Genomic DNA, 25,193 nt, shown 5'->3' on the forward strand with positions numbered 1-25,193 from the left:
AGTAAAGAAAAACTGATGGCTCAGATTGCACCAGATTGCTCCATTTTTCTTGATTTTTATCAAAAATTTTCGGGGGGGGGGGGGGGCATGCCCCCGGACCCCCCTAGGAGACGGCTTCTTCTAAGTGACGGTTTTGGAAAGTACTTGGGTAATTTGTTGGCTCAGGTTGCACCAAAAAAAAGTCAATTGTCCTTGTTTAGATCCAAACTTGTCTTCTTAAATGTACTTTTAAGGGGCAGTTTCTTGGCTCAGATTGCACCAGATTGCTCCATTTTCCTTGTTTTTATCAACATTTTTTTTCGGGGGCATGCCTCCGGATCCCCTTAGGAGGTTCGAACGCTTCGCGGCCTCGCTTCGTCGAATTGTCCCGCTAAAAGAAATTTGGAACCCCCCCCCCCCTCCCTTAAAAATGATGTGATCCGCCCCTGATACCTTATGCATCCACACAACCATAAATAAAGGCTGTAGGTAGTTTCAAAGAGACACGGTTTGCTTTGAATGGAGGACACTAACCGTGATGTTTGTGGGAACGCTTTACTTCCGCGGTCCGGAGCTGCGCGCTCGGTATAGCCGAATATACGGCGTGCAGTGGATTCCTTCAAACTTTTGAGGATCGCATGCTGTATTGTTGAATGCAGCCTATATAGTACAAGGCGATTACAGCGCCTTCTTTTTATTCTGTAGCAGGCACATATTCCCCGTGACATTTGAGATTTTCTATTTCTCTAAGCAAGAGGAAAAATGAAGAACCATGTACAACTGAGTAAGTTCTAGAACCAAACTTTCGAATTTTCTCAGGAAAGGAAGGTAAGAAGATCAAAAATCGAGTATGTTCCAAATTTGTGTGTGAACTTTCATCCCCAACTGGAGCCATAGTTTTCTAACAAAGAATGTTTCTTTATCATGTATTCTCGACAAGACTGAACATGCCTCGAGTCGAAGTCAGGACAGCGTTCGTGGGATACCTGCCAGCTTTGCTGGTATAAAGTAGAATAACTGCATTTGCTAAGTAGCAAACTCTGATATACAATCAGAAAACACACATTATAGTGACTATCAAATACTAACCCCAACCGGAACAATTTGCAAGGAAAAATCCCATCCGGAACAATTTGCTGTTCATTTTTATACCAACAGGAACCACAATATTTTTGACTGTGAATTGCCATTTTTATCACCAGTTCTACCTCAGAGAATGTGAACATCAATATCACGCCACGACTTGTCTCCTGCAATAATTACAATGACAAGGTAAGGCTTACAATGTTTGAGCCAACACAGTGCAAAACTCAACAAAAGAGGAGCTACAACCGCATTACAACCATGTCCAAAACAAAAAGGCCCACTTTGGCACTACTTTTACCTCACTGGCTCAATTCAATGCTTCTTCACTCTTCAGCGAAATCAGTGTCGACCCCAATGATGTGGCCCAAAACCCCATATCTCGTGATCCCTCATGGACAATGAAAGAAATGAATTTTGACACAGAATATTGTACAGCTACAAAGGATGATCAGTTACTACTCAGGATACAAGCCCTTGAGCACATTGATACTGTATACAAAGGCCATGTTCATGTTTACACAGACGGGTCAGTTCTGGATGACAAGAAGGCTGGCGCAGCTTTTGTAATCCCCAGCGATGACCTGACTGGGAAATTTAAACTGTGCAACAGAAACTCGATCTTCTCAGCTGAGCTCCTTGCCATCTGCATGTCGCTTGTTCATCTCAATCTCAGGAACACTCCTCCTCAAAAGATAGCTATATTCTCTGACTCCAAAGCAGCCATTGAAGCATTAAGAACTAACAAAAGATCAAAAAGACAGGATCTTGTCATTGCCATAAAGGAGCTGGTAAATAAAATTATTAAAAAAGGAAGCGAGATTAACCTGGTCTGGTGTCCAGCACACGTGAACGTGCCTGGCAACGAGAGAGCAGACAAAGCCGCTAAAGAAGCTGCCCAAGGCATAGGCGCCTCCGGGGTAGACCTGCCATTGTCTGCTTCTGAGATCAGTAGCCTTACATACTCTCTTCTCTGGAGAGAATGGAGGAACAAATACATGCACACGGCTATAAGCTCTGGCTTGGCTCATTCGGGAAGCCCCATCAAAACAGATGAACACCTATAATGCATGCCCACGTGTAATAAAAAGGATTAACCGCATAAGGGCAGAAGCTGGGAACTACCAATTTCTAGAGCTTAAATGCACCTGTGAATCCGACCTCAGCATTGCTCATTTGACTTTGGAGTGTGATTTGAACTCATGCCACTTTCAACCCCTGACTCAGTTTATAAACTCGAATAGAAATATCCTGCCAAATACCCCAAATGAAAAATTAAGCTATCTTTTAAGTTTTAATAAAGACCTTGGGTGGCAAGGTCCCAAACTTATCGCTGGACTTGTGCACACGCACCCACTTGGTCCCTGGATATGAAGAGACATTGCTGCGGCTGACGCCATTGCTTCTCATATAGCTACTTTATATTTTTATCAGAACCTTTAAGAATACCATTTCATATCCAAGTATCTCTTATTACCATTTTTAATTAGATGAGCGAGAGTGTGCGGGGGGTGGGAGGGTGGTGAACCACTGTACATAATAAAGGAAAAGTTTGTGTGCGCGCCTGTGTGTGTTTTTAATCTAAGACAAATGCTTAGAAATAAGCTATAAAATTCTCAATCCTGTTTGATTGGACTTCGCCTCCAAAGGTGATTGTGGTGTTTCGGCACTCGGTTACAGTCACATAAAGCAAGCTTGTCGACAATCTAGACCCCCAAACAGCACTTCTATAACATTTAAATGTGGTCTAGCCATCCTGTGACGCGATGCGCCAGATATTGTGAGAAGGGTCTGACTGACCAAACTACCTTCGCGCGCGATCCAAAGCAAGTGAAAAAATAGCGACTAGCTACAACCGGAACACATCGCTCCAAACGAGCATGGTGCGGAACAGTCCCCCACCCGTGAGTTTGCTTGACATACTCCTTATTTTCAAACTTTTAAAACTTCGAACTGTACTGACTTTGTTTTGATGATAACAGAATCCTTTGTCCAGTTTGTGTAAAAAGCTGTCAATATATTTTTTTGAAATTTAAAAGTTAGGTCTATAGCGCCATAAGGAGGCTTCCGTTTTACTTGGAACAGAAGTGGATCAAACTAGAAGTGCTCAACTACCATTACTATCAGTCGACACGGGGTAATACATATTATGCCCTTTGACCTTTTCTTAGGGGTATCCCGTACTAAAAATAGAATACGGGATTCTGGGAAAGCTGTTCAGGGGCACTTAATTATATTATGGCTATGCACTATATTCGATTTTTAGTACACGACTCAAAACCTTTGAAATAAATCAAAATGAATAAAATACAAGAATATAGAGTTCAGAAAAGAAGAAGAAAAAGTTGAAAAATTGAGAACAAAAAGTTTTTAAAACATCTTGCAATTTACGGGACTCGAACCCAAGACCGCCGGGACAGAGGGTAATGTTCTACCACTTAGCCAACCCGTCGCACAATTCCCAGGCGTGAAAATAAAAGTAGAAGTGCAAACATAAATTACACGTGCGTTCTTGAGCATGTGTCAACTCGGTTTCCGAGTTTCTCCGTTCGTATTTGTGTTTGGTACATTTTCTTGATCTCACCATTACATGTTGTCGCGGTGATACCCATAGGGCATTTGACAAAAGTCGATGTTACTAATAAAAATAAAAATTGAATGGGTAATTCTGGGGAATTGTTCGCTGGAAGTACTCAATAATTATGCAACTTTTTGATTATTTCGATTCATTAGATCATCCAAAACGTTTGGATAGAATAACATGAATAAAATAAAAGAATTATGAGTTCAGAATTTTTTTTTTTAAGTAAGAACAAAAAATGATATTGCCGTCGAAGAGGATCGAACCCGTGTCCACCAATGTCAAGCCCGCAACTAACTACAGCCGAACCAAGCCGAACTAGGTTCGGCGATCGTTGCACTACTGACGTCATCAAATCAGGGGATTCCCCTATTTTTTGGTTGCAGCTGCAATGTTCGAGGTTCGCCGATTCACTCCTGCAAACCTGCAGCGCGTCACTGTAATCTTAGGCGAACTGACTTTTCATTGGTTGAATATGTGTGCATCTTCATCCTCGAAGAGTGACATAAATGGCGGCTATAACGCTGTCAACCGATCACGAGTCTTCTCACGGGATATTTCTTGATCATGTGACAGGTGTCGCCGAAATATTCGCCGCTAGTTAGTTCACCGAACTAGGCACAGTGCAACATTCGCCGTACGTTCGCCGAACCTAGATCGGCTTGGTTCGGCTGTATGGTTAGTAGCGGGCGTCATGAAACTGAAGCGATCGGGCGCTTTACCAACTGAGCTAATCTGTCTCGTGGTTGGCGATGGAGATTCTAACTTCAAGTATTACACTTGAGTTCTCGAGCGTGGGGATCAGTATTACCTCGACTCGAGTTTCCGAGTCCCTGCGTTCGTATTTGTGTACGGTACATATGTTCTTTATCTCACCGTTCGAGGCAAGTTAAGTTAACTGAGCCTATGCTCCCGTACACTTCGTATAAGTTTGGAAAGCAATATCAAGTAGCGTTAATTTCAAGCGTGACCGACATTATGTTGTTGTCTCGCTCCGAAATGCATTGCATGAAAGGATTTCCCTACCCAAAATCCAAAATTCCTGATGACATACCGAAAGGATTTTGTTTGGGAGGACGACGAACTATAGACTGTTTATTATATAAAGGGAAGCAAGCGGTTAAAAACGGGCGTCGACAGAGCAAATGGACAGTGATATCAACTTGTAGTTCTGATTCACTTGTGCACGTGGTGATTATAGCGAACATTGGGTTACATTTTTGTTTTTGTGATATCGACACGTAGTGCAAATGATACGTACACGCGTGCCTTGTGTCAATAGCGCTACCACGTGGCTACGTGTCGATAGCTACTTGTTTCGTCATTTTGTGTCGACAACGCTACACAAATAGTTATATCGAAATGTAGTGCACATGATCATACGGGAGTCACCCAGCAAAACTAATGTACAACAGACAAGGGTGACCTTTTGGAGCTGATCACAGTCATGCAATTTTAGCGTTCATGACTGAACAGTTTCCGGTGTCCCAAAATTGCAAACAATGAAACTAAACGTCGTTGTTCGGGCTTGACTCAGGAAAGGATCACTGGGAGTCAAGCACTGAACATTCGTTTGAATGTTAGATGCGTGATTCGCCGGTTGTCTGAGAGACACGGAGTATCTGAAAAGAATATTTCAATAAGAAAACGGGAAGGTGGGGCAGGGGGTGAGGGGGGGGGGGGGGGGTACCGAAACATACATGACTGAGTACCAAAGGGCAAAAGCACATATGTGTCAGTATCTTGAAGGAGGATTACAAGTTCTACACATTGCGGATGCCATTAAAAATACCGCGAACTCAGAGCTGGCCTCGTCCTTGATAGATACCGCGGGACATAATCATAAATTGAATTTAAGTGGCACAACTACCTCAATTATGTCTCCTCTGGTGTCTCCAACACTTTCTGATTTGCTGTGCTTTTGGGGTGAGAGCGGAAAGGAGGTAAGTGAATATGCTACCCCCTCCCCCCATACACACACCAAACACACATACCCTCACACACACACACACACACACACACACACACACACACACACACACACACCGGGACACACATCCGGACACACCGAGACACACACACATACACACACACTCACACACACTCACACACACACACGCACACACGCACATACACACATACACACACACACACACTCACTCACTGACATGCACACACACACACACACACACGCGCGCGCGCGCGCAAACACACACAAAAACACAGACAAACAAACACACTGTGGCTGTGGGTGTGGGTGTGTGTGTGAGAGAGACAGAGACAGAGACAGAGCGAGAGAGAGAGGAAGAGAAACAAGTCGCGTAAGGCGAAATTAATACATTTAGTCAAGCTGTCGAACTCACGGGATGAAACTGAACGCACTGTATTTTTTTCACCAAGACAGTACAGCTTCGTCAATCCCCGCGTGAAGGAAATCGCTCACCTCCCACGTGCAAAACTGACGTAGTGATATTGACACGCCAGATTAGCGCGGTAGCGTATTGTGCTAAGCAAGAAAGCGCGCTTTTCTGTATTCTTGTTACCTTTCTGAGCTTGTTTTGATCACAACCTATCATATCTATATGTTTTTGGAATCAGGAAATGATAAAGAATAAGATGAAATCATTTTTGGATCGATTTCTTAAATTTTAATCATAAGACTAATTAATCTATTTTCAATCAATCAATCAATCAATATGACGCTTATATCGCGCGTATTCCGTGGGTACAGTTCTAAGCGCAGCGATTTATTTATGCCGTGTGAGATGGAATTTTTTACACAATACATCACGCATTCACATCGGCCAGCAGATCGCAGCCATTTCGGCGCATATCCTACTTTTCACGGCCTATTATTCCAAGTCACACGGGTATTTGGTGGACATTTTTAGCTATGCCTATACAATTTTGCCAGGAAAGACCCTTTTGTCAATCGTGGGATCTTTAACGTGCACCCCCAATGTAGTGTACACGAAGGGACCTCGGTTTTTCGTCTCATCCGGTGTGTGTGTGTGTGTGTGTGTGGTGTGGGTGTGGTGTGGTGTGGGTGGGTGTGTGTGTGTGTGTCCGGATGTGTGTCCCGGAGTTTGTGTGTGTGTTTGTGTGTGTGTGTGTATGTGTATGTGTGTGTGTGAGTGTGTGTATGTGTGCGTGTGTGTGTTTGTGTGTGTTTGTGTCACTGACATTATGGATGTGTCACAATCAAGCGAAATGTATTCCTGCTTACCTCGCATAAATCGTCATTCGGACTCTGTGTGTGTGTGTGTGTGTGTGTGTGTGTGTGTGTGTGTGTGTGTGTGTGTGTGTGTGTGTGTGTGTGCGTGCGTGCGTGCGTGAACGCGCGACTTTCGCTTGTGTGAACCGTCAAAAAACAAAAACAAAAGAAGAAGAACAATGCCATGTATAAAACTGGTTGTGTAGTAGAAGATACCTTGCTGCGAGTTTGTTTGTGTGTGTGTGTGTGTGTGTGTGTGTGTGTGTGTGTGTGTGAACAAAAAGGAGGCGGGGCTTGCCCCGCCAATCCAACCACCACAAAGAATGCTCTTTCAATGCATATTCTTCGACATTTAAGTAAGCTTTTAAATCACTAAGTGTTTTGAAAGCGTACTTCCTTTTGCAAAGTGATCGCAGTCCTACACTACAGCATTATTTGTAACGCAGAATCTAATGGTATAACTTTGGAAGCGATCTAAGGGGTTTTCCCTAAGGTCAGGGCTCCCCAAGGACGCACCTCGTAGAGGGTCCCGGGACCCCCACTGTGAATTTTTTTTAGAGTTCATGAACCCCCTCCGCAGAATTTTAGAGGGTCCCAATAGTCCGGTTGCCCCAAAGCCCTGGTGTACACAGGGATTGACCCCAAAAATGGACGTTGTTAATATTTTGCTAATATTCATTCTGTGACATTTTCAGGGTGTGTTGAAACAAATGTGAAAAAAATAGAGAAATCCACCGGACTGACTTTTTGATACAGAATTTGGAATATGATGACATGCCAAGAATCATATAACCGAGGATAGGGTAACTGAAAAGGGTATCTGACATATTAATTACAATCAAATGAACTACTTTGTAAGTGGTATTAATAGTCTGAAAGTTCCGAACACATCAGACACATCCTCAGGGCGCCATCACCCATTCCACTAACTTACCTGACGACTACAGTCAGTCTTTTTTTTGTTTTTTGTTTTGTTTTTTGTTTAACGCCCAGCCGACCACGAAGGGCCATATCAGGGCGGTGCTGCTTTGACATATAACGTGCGCCACACACAAGACAGAAGTCGCAGCACAGGCTTCATGTCTCACCGTGACCCAGTCACATTATTCTGACACCGGACCAACCAGTCCTAGCACTAACCCCATAATGCCAGACGCCAGGCGGAGCGGCCACTAGATTGCCAATTTTAAAGTCTTAGGTATGACCCGGCCGGGGTTCGAACCCACGACCTCCCGATCACGGGGCAGACGCCTTACCACTAGGCCAACCGTGCCGGTTTACAGTCAGTCTGAAAACGGTGTACGCACAATAACGGAAATTTAATGCGTCCCGGGACCCAATCTTTATAGTAGGTTTAGTGCGTCCCGGGACCACAGAACTTATCTAATATATTAAGTTTTGTGCCCGGGACCTCCTCCATAAGTTTCTAGTACGCGTTTTCGGCTTCTAGTGCGTCTAAGACGCAGGGACGCACAGTTTGGGGAGCCCTGTAGGTATTATTCATTGCATCTGATTTCTGTATATGTATTGAGAAAGGTGTTTCAGTTGAAAGGCTGTTCATGAGGGGTTCAACTGTAGATTAATTAATGATCTGAGCCGTCATCTATAACCGCCATGACAAGGTGCAAGCACTAACGAAATAGGAAGTGACGCGCTTGTGCGTGATTGCACATTGGAGGCGTTCGAAGCCGTGTGACGGATTTGCCGAGTAAATCTCTAACGTTTCCTTCTCTTTTCTGCCTCAGGCTATAGAAATTAGAGAGGCGGGGGAGGTGGGAATGGGAGTCTTGGGGAGGAGAAGGGTCTAGCACAGGTAGAAACACGTAGGCAACTGCATGCACGGTTAGGTGTAACATAGCAGAAGGTGAAGAGATGGCTGTTGAACATGTTCATATGTCAACAGTGCGTATACAACGTATATATATATGAATAATATAGAGATAAAGTTATATCTCTCTATATATATGTGTGTTATCAGGCTATGTTTTTGGGTGGAAAGGTGGTGGTAGTCATCAGGTGGAGGAGGGGGTTCGAACCATTGTGAATAGAGGGGAGAGGTTGGAGATGGTGTCTTGCTGGTAAGCTGATAACTTGAGCAGCAGACAGAAGGATTGGGAGAGGGAGAAGAAGAAGAGCAGAGGGAGAAGAGTGAGAGAGCGGAAGATACCTGGGGAATCTGGTATCTTCAGTCATTATTGCGACGATCACTGCGATTTGAAGCCACTGTGATGAGAGGACACATCCCCATCAAGGACACCTTCTGTAGCCCCTTTGTCTGGTATCTGACCACAGTATACCTGTCATAACAGGTCACTTGCAAAGTAAGGACACTTTTGGCTGGTCCCATGGGTGTCCTTTCATCCCAGGTTGGTTGGTTATTATAAGATGTTTGGTGGCTTGTTGACAGACCAGCTTTTTTGTTGGTCCAAGGGGACCATATCGTCTTTTGTTTCATCTTTATCGACCAAGGCCGAAGGCCGCGGTTGATAAATATGAGACAAAAGGCGATATGCTCCCCGAGGACCAACAACAAAATGCTGGTCTGTCAACAAGCCACCAAACATCGTTTTTGTCATCATTTTGGTTGTGCAACAAAATGCACAATAACCCACAGGGAGACGAATTTTTAGAATCCAACTCCGGGCGACAAAGCATCGTCACAGTAGCTCGAGATAACACGTCAACCTTGTATGTGACGTCAAACGTAGCTTGTTGACGCTTTTCTTCCAGTCTGAAAATGTACAGAGCTGCGATCATACGTGTGAGTTCAGTAAGTGTTGAGCATATTTCTTTTCTTTTTAAGTGTTTATGACTTTTCGTTGTGGATTTTGCGATTACAGAGATAAGTTGCAAATTAACCATGAGTCGCCGCGGTAATTGTCAACATTGATTGGGTCTTTGAGAGTGAATGCTTACAATCGTTGTCCTCGGAAACACAAATCCAAAGCCGCGATGGTTCCACACATCAAACAATCAGCCTGATTGGCTTTTACTTTGACAATCCACGTTTCACCTGAAAGCTCAAACCCATTCACCACCTCGATTTATTGCATGGGAAACATGAGATTTATTTCCCAGGTGTTTGTGAATGAAAACTCGTGAAAATGATGACAATCTTGTTTATCGTCTCTTCAGCAGTTAATGCTATTCGAGGCCGTTCATCCCAGGTAGCACTGTAGAGAGATGGTGAGGAATACGACAGCCTTGTTTTTACCTGATCATGTACCTGAGGCTCGAGGCCGGAAAATTGGGGCTTGAGTCATGGAATAGAGCCTTGAAAAGACATGACATCAACATCCTAATTGTATCTCTGCTATGTCGTGATGAAACGCAGGAGGCAGGGTTGACGAAGGGTGAAAGGTTGAATGGGGGGGGGGGGGGGGGGGGGGTGAAGTGGGCATGGGGAGTGAAGGACATGAACATCCTCCTCATACCTTATAGAGCTGCGACATGAAAGAAAACTCACGGCTTACATGATACGAGAGATGACTCGAGATGTTGCGTGCGTGGTTGAGGAAGGGTTGGGACTGGAGGGTGGAAAGGGAACGACTGAGCTACATGAAAGTCTTCATTCTCAATTTGCGACGTCATCGCTGGAGGCCCGAAGGCTGCACCATCGCTTCTCCACTCACATTTGTTCGTCATCACGGGTCCTTTGACCGTCTTATTCGCCGTTCTCTCTGCCTTGGCCTCAGTTAGTACTTTGAGCACATTTTGGATGGGCGGGTGAAAAAAAGTGTTGATAGCCTAAAAACTGTTTATTTGAAAACAACCAGAAGAACTAGTCAACAGGTATTAGGAACGCGGGAATAACAGATTAATATATATAAAAAAAAAAGCACATCGTTAAACACAATAATCTGAAAATTCGCAAGGACAAGATAATTTCGTAATTTTTGCGGGAACAGTGTTTTGATTAAAGAATTACAAAAACTGGACATCAAGTTTTGGTTTGAGAGTGAGAAAAAACAAAGAACGGACATAGCAATCCTTTTCCCTGAGATTGTGCGGACTAACTTGATACAGTGCGCAAGCTCCGTTCTTTTTCTTTTGCTTGACGAGGTTTGTGACACAGCAAAACAATAGCAAAAAGTATTCGACACACAATGCATCCGAAACGACAAGTCCTGCATGTCTTGGCAGCGTTGCTACTGGTAACCGTGGTGTCATCGTTTCCAAGCGGAGCCCCGTTGTCTGCATGCGGACACCTGATGCCAATCCACGAAGATGCAGTGGCTGAGGAGTCGGCTTCACCCTTTCTGATCCTCCTGTCTAGCACCAATTACACGACTCAGGAACCAATCACAGGTTAGTTACAAACGTTTCATAAAGTTAAACCGGTTCTGGTCTTCAGACGAAAATAATGGCACTACATCATTTCTTTTGTAATGCGCAGAAAACTAGAGCTGCAGCGGTATACCGTTGAAGACAAAATATCGGTTCGCGTTTACCGAACCGGTTTGAACCGACACACTTCGTGCATTTCCGTAGCGATCAAGATAAATGCCCGAATACCACCATAGCAGCGAGTGTGACACCTGAAAGTGTTTTTTTTCTCTCCACTGCTAGGGTCCTTTTTACAGACCAGAGATAATCACTGAAGGCAGAACATGCGAACCATTTATTGTTCTGAAGAAAAACATGGAGTAAACAGTCTTCAATGCATCGATGAAAAACAACCTAGTCAGACATATCGGTATACCGGTACAAAATATCGGTCCGACGAAAGATAACTGGTATGGGCATGCGTACCGGTACAAAGCTCTACAGAAAACCGAGGAGACCCTGAAATCGCTGCACAATTAAGGTAAAAAGAAAAGTAGTAATGTTCAACAATATGAACAGTGCACACAATAATGTGTGCGGGATGTTTTAAGGGCCCAAAAGCGTACCAATCTTCAGTTTTCAAATGATATATTGGGTGTCAATTTCAACGGTTTTTATCGATATTGCCACCCAGCGGTTTATAAACCATTTGAAGAACTGTTTTGTAGAGTACCTGCGCAAATACTTCAGGCTTTTGTTGCAAGAGGTTGGAATGTCAGTTCAAACCTTTAAGTTCTGGGCATACTCAAGTAGAAGATTAAACCGATTTTCCAAGCTAAAAGTATTCATTTCGCATAGACTGACCTTTCCAAACTGAACTTGGCCAACACATATTGCAGCATTTTCTGTACCTCAACTCAAGATAATAATCTATATGTATGTTGATGAGTTGTGCATACATTCTAATTTTGTGTCACGTTTCGTATTTGTATGGCTGCCACTTGACCCCTGTAAAAGACATCCTCAGTCCGAAAAGCGTGCCAGATAACTAGAACAAGTTTGATTTGATTGACACGGTTAGGAATGTCTTCGTTGAGGTACGAAAAGTGGTATAATATCCTTTGGAGCCGAGAGTGGAAATACTAGGTTGTTTTTTCTCCGAGTTGAGGACAATAAATGTCGGATGAAAACTTCGTTGAGTGTCATTGTGTCTTTAAGTCTGCGTTAAGTCTGGAAACGTATCCGTTTTCAGCGTACCAAAATCGTGCATGCTTTTTTTCTTCTCATTATTTTGTACAATTCAACAACAAAAATATTGGTATTTGTGTATGTGAGGCATTGTCCAGCATATAGAAAGCGTTTGTTCAAGGCAGCTTAGGTGGGGAACATCTGTCTGTTAGACCACGTATAATCAAATTCAAAAATTTCTTCAGTCCATTCATTGTGAGACAACATCCATTCATCGTAAGTTTTTGTTCTTCTTGCAACTTTGTTTATTTACAATTGAATGTGTTTGTAAGCTATAATGTAAGCTTTATTTGAAGCAGGTTTTTTCTATCTTGCTGGTACGTTGTCTAATCTTCTTCAATTCTTGATCCTTTAAAAGCGAATCTTGTGTAACTTGTTAGGCAGTGAGCCCATTCCTAAAAGCTTTGTGTGCCGTTGGTTTCTTGATCAGGTTCCGTAATTAAATTAATGTACTCAGTGCGCGCTCGTTTTTTGTGTGCTGCGTTTGCAACGGCCATTAAAGACGGTTTCCATCATGACATACAATACAATGCAACATGTATACGTGTTGGATGCAGCGTATTCAGTACGCATATCCTCTCACGTAAGCTGGTTCCAAAAGATGTTTATTGAATCGTCATTTGAAAACATGAAAAGATGGTATAAGTCTGGTTATTAGCTAATTTATTTTTACAAACATTATTAATTCAGCATATATGATCTGACCTACACATTACATTAAGTTAAACAATTGTAAATGAAAACGGCTCCGTATACGATCTTTCAGTAAACGTAGAATTTGTCTGAGGTTTTCACGTGGCAAGTTGCTCGGCTTCGGAGTTCGACTACATCCGTGAACTTGCAGGACACTGGAATTGCGACAATCTGCCGTGTTGCCGTGATACAGTTTTGTGTGTGTGTTGATGTCTTTTTTTTTTCTTTTTTTTTTTTCCATTTTGCACCGTCATCGTCCTCTTACTCTTCTTCCGCCTCCTCCCCGTTATCGGCTTCGTCCATCACCACACAGTACCCCAACAAGAACTGTCACCAGTCATCTTTAGTCTTTTGCCTCGGGGGAAAGGAGGAGGTGGGCCGTTGAGCAACTAAACACAAAAACATGACGATTGCGTGGAGAAGATCACAACATTACCAAATAACGTTTGCCGATTGGATAAGCGACATGCCCCCTAATGCTGTGAATGATCTCTTTAGCATTATGCATACTACGTAAGTCAACAGGAGGAAATACGGAGAAGTTGCAATACACCATTTGATGCAGAGGCTAATATCGTGTTAGGCAGCACGTGATGAATTACCTGTCAAACTCCTGATTAAGTGTCAATCAATTAAAATCTGTTAAAAGCTCGCTTCCTCTTTGGATCAACGTATTCGTGTTTGCTTGTTTGCCTCATTCTGCCTGCTTATCTACATTCAACGTCCATAACAAATCTTACAGATGAAATGTAAGATCGGATGCTGTAAGATGATTCACTGTGGCGTGGTCTTGCTTGATAGCGCCAGAAAATGCAATATTACACAGAGGGCTTTTGATGTGACCGACACTAATTTGACGCATAACCAAAAAGTGTGTTGTTGTTGTACATGTCACAATTCAAGTATAAGAATTTTTTCAGCTGAATTTTGATTATGTTTTGGACAAACAACCTCCCCCCCCCCCCCCCCAACAAAAAGACGAAAGAAAACAACAACAGACGTTTTGTCTTCATGGAAATGTTAATAGATTTCCTTACAGAAATCATACTTGAGTTCTACATACAAGAAGAAGAATCAATCAATCAATCAATCAATCAATATGAGGCTTATATCGCGCGTATTCCGTGGGTACAGTTCTAAGCGCAGGGATTTTTTTAATTTTTTTTTAAAATTTGTTAATGCAATTTATATCGCGCACATATTCAAGGCGCAGGGATTTATTTATGCCGTGTGAGATGGAATTTTTTTTACACGATACATCACGCATTCACATTGGCCAGCAGATCGCAGCCATTTCGGCGCATATCCTACTTTTCACGGCCTATTATTCCAAGTCACACGGGTATTTTGGTGGACATTTTTATCTATGCCTATACAATTTTGCCAGGAAAGACCCTTTTGTCAATCGTGGGATCTTTAACGTGCACACCCCAATGTAGTGTACACGAAGGGACCTCGGTTTTTCGTCACTCTCATCCGAAAGACTAGCACTTGAACCCACCACCTAGGTTAGGAAAGGGGGGAGAAAATTGCTAACGCCCTGACCCAGGGTCGAACTCGCAACCTCTCGCTTCCGAGCACAAGTGCGTTACCACTCGGCCACCCAGTCCACAGAAGAAGAAGAAGAAGAAGAAGAAGAAGAAGAAGAAGAAGAAGAAGAAGAAGAAGAACAACAACAACAACAACAACAACAACAACAACAACAACAACAACAACAACAACGACGACGACGACGACGACTAAAAATGATGTCCAAGGAAAGGCCCTGGCACCACATGACAAACATGAATGTCACACGCATTCCTTCTTTGCCACTACTAAAGCAAACGTGTGCAAGATTGTATGTTACACGCTTTGATCCCGAAATCAATTATTTTGATTATGCATTTATTTCTGAAAATTTTTACCTTTACATACATTCAGTCACTACCTTAAACACTTATGTTTTCAGTATTCATTTCAAGTGATCACGAACGTAGAAAAATGGGTATCAAAGCGTTGTTACATTTTGTTACGTGCATTCTGAATAGTGTGCCAACAGGCCTTGGTCAGTCAATCACGTTTTATCTGTGTACTAAGTGTTTGACGGTAAAAGAATAACACCAACCCCGTTCTCCTGTATATAACTGAAAGCCACATTTTCTTCTTCATTCAATTTCTGTTTTCAAAAGCTTCGTCAACTTTCCACTTACACGACACGGTCCCTTTACCAAGCTTCAATGAAGAACCCTAAATACGAAAGGTCAAAACAAAACAATAGGTACTACTTTCACTATCGTCGTCTGCAACGAAAACCGAAAATGGTGAAACGTTTTGCTACGTACACAGAGGACGAAATTGCAAAGAAAAGATCGAACCTTACACTTGTGACTAGGAAAAGTTGCATAGACAGTTCCGTGCGGATCTTACCACGTATCAACGTACATCCGATGCTCAGAACCTACAGATGGGTGACGCTTTGGCGATTGAGGCTTCGTCTTCAGCTCTAACACGCACGCAGACAGTCAGGCAGGTCTAATCTGCACCAGCGGTGATGGAAGGTTTGGATTTAGAAACACTCGAATGTTACTTCGACAAGATAAACGAACCGAAAGACGAAAGTGTGCCCCAAATTCGGAAAATATTCTTTCAAAACTGCACTGTAAACAACATCAACATCACTGTGAGAAAAAGAACAATCCAAACACAACCAGTTCCCCTGTGGAACATTTCGGGTGGACTTTCCCACTACCTGACCTACAAAAATTATCCGTGTTCGTTCGCGCTTTGCATTCAATCTGTGTTAGTGCGCGCGTGTGTTTGTGTGTTTAGCTTTCGTTGGTATGTGCTGTTTGGTTCAAAATAAGGGGTTTTTTTTCATTGAAAGATTCAGAAACGTTGGTTGATACTTTGTTAGATGCATTCAACCAGAAAAAGACACGAAACGAATTGGATCTATCTTTTGCGCGCATGCGTGTGTACGGTATGTGTGAAAAGGCAATTGTGTTGTCAGTCTGGTTTTGTGCCTGTTATTTCGTCCCCAAAAACTCATTTATATCTGTCTATGCCTATGCTGTGAGACATAATCTCCATTACGAGCTAGTCGTGTGACAGAGAGTTTTCTTGCACACTCGACTGCTGCTGTTTCACTCCGGCTAAAGCCGTCGTGAAACATCTACAGTCTCGTGTGCAAGAAAACTCTCTGTCACACGACTAGCTCGTAATAGCGGGTAATGGAACATGATTTAACGTTTTCGAGATGAAACCATCCCATCCCTTTTGAGCTTGTTGACTTGCACTGATTGCACTCTGATACCTACAACGTCGTGCAGGATCACCGTGAATAATCGCAACTCCATGTTCCCCAAGCTACATGTGTGTTCTCGCCTTTGGCAACTAGTTTCATCCCGCTTAAATGTTACACTCAGAATTAGTTTCCTGTTTGCGACATTTAAGTGCATGTCACTGATGTTGAAGTTGATGGTTTTCAACATAACACAGATCGTCACAAGCCATTCGTGATTTTCAGTATTTGTTGCTTTGCTTACGAGCATTCAAAGAGAGAGAGAGAGAGAGACAGGGGGGGGGGGGGGGTGGGGGTGGTGGTGGTGGTGGCAAAGAAGCCAGTTTATTTGAAAACGACTACGCATGTCGAACTTGCTGTTGGCGTATTCATCGTTTTTACGGCACACAAAGATTATCCTCTGGTTAATTTTGTTTGTTAATTGCTTCTACACCTTGATGCGCATAATTTAAATGCTCACCAATTTATACTTTTGATGCATGTGCAACTGCACCTGTAAGAGTAAGACAATTGATAATTGTTTTTGTCGTTGTAATCAGTACCAGGGGCGGACGAGGGGGGGGGGGCACAGGGGGCACGTGCCCCCCCCCCCCCCCACGAAAAAAAAAAAAAAAAAGAAGAAGAAAAAAAAAGATTTTTCTGTGCTGATTCTATGACCATTTCTAAGTTCAAATGGCACCAGATAGCACCATTTTGCTTCTTTGGGCAAAAAATTGTTCCGGGGGAGCATGCCCCCGGACCCCCCTAGCAAGTTCGGGCGCTTCGCGCCCATCACATTCACTTTCGATTCAAAGTGCCCCCCCCCCCTTACAAAGCAACTGATCCGCCCCTGAGTACAACTATAGCCCAACGTAAGTGCGCAACACTGAAAGATATTTCCACTTTTTACTCTTTATATTTAGTCAAGTTTTGACTAAATATTTTAATTTTATATTTAGTCAAGTTTTGACTAAATATTTTAACATCGAGGGGGAATCGAAACGAGGGTCGTGGTGTATGTGCGTGCGTGTGTGTGTACGTGTGTATGTGTGTGTGTGCGTGCGTGTAGAGCGATTCAGACCAAACTACTGGACCGATCTTTATGAAATTTGACATGAGAGTTCCTGGGATTGATATCCCCATACGTTTTTTTCATTTTTTTGATAAATGTCTTTGATGACGTCATATCCGGCTTTTTGTGAAAGTTGAGGCGGCACTGTCACGCCCTCATTTTTCAACCAAATTGGTTGAAATTGTAGTCAAGTAATCTTCGACGAAGCCCGGGGTTCGGTATTGCATTTCAGCTTGGTGGCTTAAAAATTAATTAATGACTTTGGTCATTAAAAATCTGAAAATTGTAAAAAAAAATAAAAATGTATAAAACGATCCAAATTTACGTTTATCTTATTCTCCATCATTTGCTGATTCCAAAAACATATAAATATGTTATATTCGGATTAAAAACAAGCTCTAAAAATTAAATATATAAAAATTATTATCAAAATTTTTTTTTCGAAATCAATTTAAAAACACTTTCATCTTATTCCTTGTCGGTTCCTGATTCAAAAAATATATAGATATGATATGTTTGGGTTATAAACACGCTCAGAAAGTTAAAACGAAGAGAGGTACAGAAAAGCGTGCTATGCAGCATAGCGTAACCACTACCCCGCTCGCGCGCTCTTCTTGTCAATTTCACTGCCTATGCCGTGAGCGGTGGACCACGAGTATACGGTCTTGCTGCGTTGCATTGCGTTCAGTTTCATTCTGTGAGTTCGACAGCTACTTGACTAAATATTGTATTTTCGCCTTACGCGACTTGTTTCTCTCTCTAATACCCCATTCACACAGAGACGCCGCTTTTACTCCGTTGTAAAATTGTCGGAGAGCGTGGCCAATCGTGGGCCAAACGTGGGAGGATCTCCATGAGCGCGGTTTGGTCGGGGTAGGTCTGCTAGGTCGCGAAACTGCACGCTCTCCCTACGCTTATTTTCAACTGCACAAAACAAGCGTAGCCGGGTCTGGGAGCAGTACAGTTCATTCTGATAATCATCGGTCCACGCTATCGCTACTGTCTGCCTGACAGGGTGCATAATTACTACGCGGAATCTATCAAAACAAGAATACAGAGTTATCTCCCATATGTTTTTCGCTAATGTTTCTGAGAATAGACGAACTGAGACGAAAGTGATTGCAGATTGGCCGACCTCGGCAGTGATCTCCGTTCTGTTCTTCACAGCTATGATAAAGACATCGTTCTAAGGTCAAAACAAGTCGAAATGTTGAGACTGCTGTGAGAAGGAGACCGTGATATTGTTGCATCACTCCCAACTGGTTACGAAAAAAGTATCGTCTGCTCCGCAAGGTTGATTATCACGTGACACTTTTGCCATATTTAGAGTTGTTTGCACAGTAAATACACCCGCGAAAGATAGCTCGCTTGAAACTGTCTTACATATCAATTCCTTTGTAATTTAAAAATTACACAACACCATGAAAAATCATTATCGACGATCGCGAATCTGCTTATATCAATAACAAATTACGAAAAGCTCTAAATATGTAAAAAAAAAAAAAAATCGATTTCGTACCCACAGAAAGAAAACCAAGGCATCCTGTCAGGGATAAATGAGACCCGAAGGGAAGGAACTCATTTGACCTGAGTTCAGGATGCAGTACAGTCGTGATGTAGTTTTTTTTGTTTATGGCCCCCGTCACACAGCTCTACGGTTTTACGACGACCATGCCGATCACTCCGATCTGAAAAAGTTATCGAGTCGGGGCTCGCCGTCAAAATCCAGCACATGGCGAATAAAAAAATCAAAACTTGACTAAATGTAAAAAACTACATCACGACTGTACACGACCACGCTTGTTTTGTGCAGTTCAACAAAAGCGTGGGGAGAGCGTGCAAGCTTCCCGACCTAGCAGGTCCCACGCCGACCAAACCACGCTCATGGAGATCCTGCCACGTTTGGCTCACGATTGGCAACGCTCTCGGACACTTTTCCGTCGTAGCAGAAGCGACGTCTATATTATGTGACCAGGGTATTAGTGCCATGTGCTGGATTTTGACGGCGATATGCCCCGATTTCATAACTTTTTCAGATCGGCGTGGTAAGGACGCAGCGCTGTGTTTTTTGATAGACGGTGATTCGAGACAAGGGTGATTGTGGATGTGCGTGCGTGTGTGCGCGCGCGTGTGTGTGTGTGTGTGTGTTTGTGTGTCAGTGTGTGTTAAGGGCGATTCCTGGAAAGCTATTGGACGGATCTTCATGAAACTTTACATGGGAATTCTTCCAGATGTATCCTCAACGTCTTTGTCATTTTTTTGTTTTTAAATTTTTTTACCGATAAATGTCTTTGATGGCGTCATATCCGGCTTTCTACACAAGTTGAGGCGGCATTTTGGGGGGGCCTTATTTCTCAATCAAATTGATTGAAATTTTGGTCGAACAATCTTTGACTCAGTCCGGAGTATGGAAAGCTTGAACATGAGTTTGTTTTATTTGTATTTTCAATTAAAAGTTTAGTTACAGGTTCAAAATGAATGCATTGTGTTTGTTATCATGTTCTGAATCCACAAAATATAGGTATGTCATACTTATTCTGAAAATGTGCTCAAAATAAAAAGTAAATGATTCACAGATTCAAGATGTTGGAATTTGATGTAAAAAAGTTTATTTTTGATATGATACCTGGAATGAAAGACATATTTAAAGTGGGTGCCGAGTGTGTAAATGTGTTAATGAAACGATGTGATAATCCTATTTGGAAGGATGTTTTGAAACATTATAAGAAATGCTGTTCCTTAAGCGAGGTAATTAATGTGAATGATATTGTTTCCGAATGTATACATTACAATTTGAACATTATGCGGGACCACGGTACAATTGTAAATAAGGAATGGATTGAAAATGATGTATTGTTTGTCCATCAGTTGTTACATTTAAATGGAAGTTTTGTTACCTTTGAAGAATTTAGGTTAAATTTTCCTTTTGTTCAAACTGATTTTTTATTTTATGAAGGAGTGATTAAGTCCTTACGAAAATATCTGAGAAAAGTACAAATTGATTCGTTAGATGGTTTTCAGATTAGGGATTATAAACCGTGGCAGATTATTTGTAGAGGCAATTAAAGAATTAAAAAAAAATCAAAACTTGATGATAACCTGCAGGCATGAACAGATGGAATATGTATTTTTACAACCTGAACTGGAAACAGATTTTTGATAAGTGTTTTAAAACAACTAAGGACACACAGTTAAGATGGTTCCAGACCAGATTGCTTCATCGCATTCTTGGTGTTGCTAGCCGGTTATTTGTTCAAAAGATTCTTGACAGCCCCCTTTGTGCCTTTTGTAAAAATGAAAATGAAACAATTTCCCATATATTTTGGTACTGCCCACTTAGTCGGAAATTTTGGACTGACTTGGAAGATTTGTTAAACAGAAGTTGTATTTACCGCGCAAATGTTCTTTTTACAGAAGAATTTATTTTGTTTGGTTGTAGGAACAATGTTAACGTAGATGTGGTTTTGGATTTTATTATTTTGTTTGCAAAGTTTTATATTTATAAGAGTAAGTTACAAGAAACTTTTAGAAATATTTTTAAGGAATTTGAAATACAGATTTGAAATAGAAAAATATTCCAGTTTCATTGCTGGTAACATTACCAAATTTGTAGAATTATGGTCCTCATATGAAAAGTTTTTTTGTTTTTGTTTTGTTTATTTTTGTTGTTGTTGACTGTATTATTATTTGACTGTATTATTATTAAGCAGGTAGTACGTTCATAATGTCCTCATTGTTTGCTTGTGTTGTCCTTGTAAAAAATAAATAAGTGTAAAAAAAAAAAAATCCTAAGTGGGCATGCTTCGCCAGATCAGCGTGGTCTGTGTCTTCGAGTTCCGCTATTCAAGCTAGTCTCGGTGATGACAAATCAGCTTCAGGCTGACAGATTGACTAAATGATTTGATATCGCTTCACGCGACTTTGTTTCTTATTGTTCTTGTTGTTTGTATTACAGTAACGGTGACGAGCGGAGAGCCGTACCTGGCCTTCATGCTTCAGGGCAGAACACGTGACAACAGTCCCGTGGGCCGCTTCTCCGTGGCACCTCCAGTGTCCAAGTTCCTCAGTTGCTATGGTGCCAACGACACGCTCAGCCATGCAGCCGCTTACGGCAGAACCGCCATGGAGGTCACGTGGCACCCGCCGACGGAGGACGTCGGTGACGTTTTTATCACGTGAGTCACTTGATAATGCGTTCAAGAAGAAAAATAATTTGAAAAGCTTCCATCTCAATTCCGAGGACTGATCAGCTGAATCACACTAGATTGCCTTGTGTTTTTTAATTTTCTGAAAACTTGTTGACTGAGGTCACATTAATAGCATTATTCGTCTTGCTGATTCTCGGCCTTGGGTGACATGCTGTCCACGGGTTCAAAGCTTATATGTAGGAATCTAAAAATCCCCAAGCCTAGCTATATGCCCCGTGTCCCAGTGTCTTGCCCAACAGCACTCCCTCCTACTCTTTTTCTTCCGCTTCGCCGGGTAAATCATCCCGCTTAGATGAGTAAAACTGACCAGGCTTTCATAATCACGTACTACTATTGACATAGGTGACCCTCCACCACGGAATGAGTCGCATGTCACCTTTGCATGATTTTCATATTTTTACATTTTCATAACGAGAGTTTTATGCTCTATTCAGTGGTGAAACCCGTTTTAGAAAAGAGCGAAAACTGTTTGAGTTATAAGCCTGTGACTAAGGTGACCCACACACTGTTAGCAGGCACTCTCCGGACTTTTATCAAGCCTAGCGCAGAACCGCGCGAGGTGACATGCGACTCATTTCGTGGTGGAGGGTCACAAATTAGGTTTAATTAAGAAAACATTAGAAAACTGTGGGCATACACTCAATCTTTGACGTCCACATTTGGTAGAGTGCAGAGCTGTAGCCAAGGGGGACAGGAAAGGACAAGCTAGGGTCAGTGGGGATGAATGATCAGTTATTAGGAGCGACATAGAAATGACCCATGGCTACTCATCAAAATATTGTCGCCAAATTTGTCAGTAATAATCCACTATCCGACTGAACTTGATTTTATTTGCTCATATAAACTGTCACTCTGTCTCTCACCCTGTCTGTCTGTTTGTTGCTCTTTCGCTCTTTATTATCGAGGGTAATAGATAAGCAAGAGTATTGCTTTTTTACATCCAGCCCTCGCCCTAATAATTATAGGGTCAACAAGAACAGAAAACAATATAATCAAAGAACTATCACATCAAACTTAATACATTATAACTGTATATAGCTATTCTGATGAACACGTGGGGGAATTCGGGGGCTGTGATTGGATGGTCTCTTCCGATCATCAAAGCATAATGCGGCGGAAGTTGGCCATTTTACTCAATATCCAAAAGCATATTGAGAAAAATGGCCGACGCATGATTCCGGTTTACCCATCTGTACCACGGCGATGTTTTTATCGACAACAGCATACACTGACAACTTAAAAAGCTGTTTTAACAACTTGACTGTGTTGTGAAGTCGAATGCACTTGGAGTCAGTTTTTCTTCCAAAGTCAGAAAGCGTGTAGCGGTGTGCATGTCTGCGCGAACATGATGCGCGTAAGAAGTTTGTCTGCTATCAAAACCTGAGATCAACGCATCGACGCAAAAACTGTCATTTTGTAAGTTTGGAACAACAAATCAAGGTCATAACAGCTATATAATCGCTATTGTGTTTTCAGCGTAGCAATAGGGTCCGATATTTAGACTCGAACAAGTATAATGCGACTCGTCTTCGACTCGTCGGCATTATACTTGTCTCGTCTAAATATCGGACCCTATTGCTACGCTGAAAACACAATAGCTGTTAATATATACAGATACAAATTTAAAAATAAATTGTCATGCTGCATTTTAAGTACAATTTCCAATGATAAAAAGTGTCAATTTTTAACATAACTTAATTTATTTAGAGAGATAGAGAGAGAGAGAGAGAGAGAGAGAGAGAGAGACAGAGAGACAGACAGACAGACAGACAGACAGACCGAGACAGAGCCAGCGATACAATTTCATGGGTGTGCTTCTCTTTCTAATCGGCTAGCTATATGGTTTCATAACACAGGCATGGGAATTGAAAATTGTATAAAAGGCGGAAAATTTATAACTGAAGACGCGAAGCGTCAAGTCGACGGCGCGAAGCGCCTAGCCTTACTAGGGGGGTCCGGGGGCATGCCCCCCCGGAAAAAAAATTTCTCCAAAGAACCCAGATGGTGCAATCTGGTGTCATCTGAGCTCCAAGTTTGCCATTAAATTCTGTTTTTAGAATCAGATTTTTTAGTACAAAAATGTACCAATTTTTGCTTTTTTGAAGAAAAAAAATATATACATGTATTATATGGTTTAAATTTGTACAAAAATTGATCTTCTTGAGACAAACAGGAAAATGTAACTTGTAACACAATCTGTGCAATCTGGTTTACTTTCAAGACATAAAAGTTCAATAACTGAGGCGGGCGGTACGGTAGCAGTGCGTGAACAAAGTACGGAAAGTTTTCGCGGGCTTTTGCGCAAAGGCCAAAGTAACCGGTGCTTTTTTTGTGTGCCTCCCCCCTTTATTTTTTCGGCGGACACTTTTGCATTTTCGGCGGAACAAAAAAAAAATTCGGCGGAAATCCGCCGTTTGGCGGACAATTCCCATGCCTGATAACAAGAAAAGAAAACTGTTTTCTGTTTGCAGAGGGTCCATAGCACGAACAAAATACATCTTCTGGGCTGTCGAATCGGAAGCCATAAAAGGAAAAGACACATGTAAGTATAAGTCTATTAATTTCTTGTACCACAGTTAATTTGTTATGTCCAAAATAGCGCCATTTTCAAAACTTTGACCAAACTGTAAATCATTTTGTTACACGTTCTATTTTCAAAACAAGAACAGTAGGCCGAATGAAATTCAAGTTCACTGTTGTTTACCAGGGGCGGATCAGTTCATTTTATGGGGGGGGTTTCCAAAAGTATATTGTGAAGATATGGGTATGAAGGCGCGAAGCGCCGAGCTGACGGCGCAAAGCACCTAGCTTGCTAGGGGGGTCCGGGGGCATGCCCCCCCGGAAAATTTTGAAAAAAAGGATGCAAAATGGTGCAATCTGGTGCATTCTGAGGATGATCATTACCAGTTTCAGGCAGCAGATTTTGTCACTGATTAATACCCCCAAAAAACACACATTTTTTATTTTTGTTGCTGGGGGGGGGGGGGGGGGGGTCCGGAAACCCCAGAACCCCCCCCCCCCCCCCCCTCGTCCGCCCCTGTTTACCTAGCCAAACCGCTGAAGAAAACAAATCTAGAACCTCGATCAACCGATCTCAGAAGTGGACGGCGAACAACAAACACTTATTAATCATGAAAGTGTCTGTTGTTGTGTTTTGATTTGTTTGTTTAGTACAACTTTATTATATAATCTCACAATGGGGAGTATGTTTTCATCATAGATGTGCAACCAAGTGGAGGAGGTAACGGTGCCAACACACTGTCCAGCTCCTCCAATGTCGCCGTCACAGTTCTCTCCCTTCTTCTCCTCTCCATGCGTCACTTCATTAAACTCCGCTGCTAGCCTACGACCGTCGGGACATTGACATCGTTTTGTTGGAATGAGCTGGGAATGAGGGCAGTTTCTCTTTTTGACCACCACCTTTAAAATAAATGAGCGTGAAGATTTCTTTTTGAACTGATTTTATTCTTCGTTGTCTAACTTTAACAAAAACGAGTACGAATGTACTGAGAAAGTTTACATATATGTTCGATAATCACTGACAAAATCAAGACAAAAGTTCACGTGTGTTACGCGTGATTGTTCTG

General features: G+C 42.2%; 2 protein-coding genes across 3 annotated transcripts in view; one reads left to right on the forward strand and one right to left on the reverse strand.

Moving 5' to 3' along the window:
• The window catches only part of LOC138982360 (S-acyl fatty acid synthase thioesterase, medium chain-like), a 104,320-nt gene that overhangs the window by 14,172 nt on the left and 64,955 nt on the right, over positions 1–25,193 (reverse strand). The gene's annotated exons all lie outside the window — the stretch shown is intronic.
• Positions 10,382–25,051, forward strand: LOC138982355 (defense protein l(2)34Fc-like). The gene is made up of 4 exons (XM_070355607.1): positions 10,382–11,165; positions 21,354–21,573; positions 24,078–24,148; positions 24,827–25,051. The coding sequence occupies exons 1-4, from the start codon at positions 10,964–10,966 to the stop codon at positions 24,946–24,948; spliced, it is 615 nt and encodes a 204-aa protein (XP_070211708.1). The 5' UTR covers positions 10,382–10,963; the 3' UTR covers positions 24,949–25,051.

This window comes from Littorina saxatilis, linkage group LG12, assembly GCF_037325665.1.
Source record: "Littorina saxatilis isolate snail1 linkage group LG12, US_GU_Lsax_2.0, whole genome shotgun sequence".
NCBI lineage: Eukaryota > Metazoa > Mollusca > Gastropoda > Littorinimorpha > Littorinidae > Littorina > Littorina saxatilis.

Coding starts and splice junctions, on each gene's coding strand:
- LOC138982355 (XM_070355607.1), top strand. CDS start 10,964: ATGCATCCGAAACGACAAGTCCTGCATGTCTTGGCAGCGTTGCTACTG. Junction 11,166..21,353: donor GACTCAGGAACCAATCACAG/GTTAGTTACAAA, acceptor TTTGTATTACAG/TAACGGTGACGAGCGGAGAG. Junction 24,149..24,826: donor CATAAAAGGAAAAGACACAT/GTAAGTATAAGT, acceptor TTTTCATCATAG/ATGTGCAACCAAGTGGAGGA.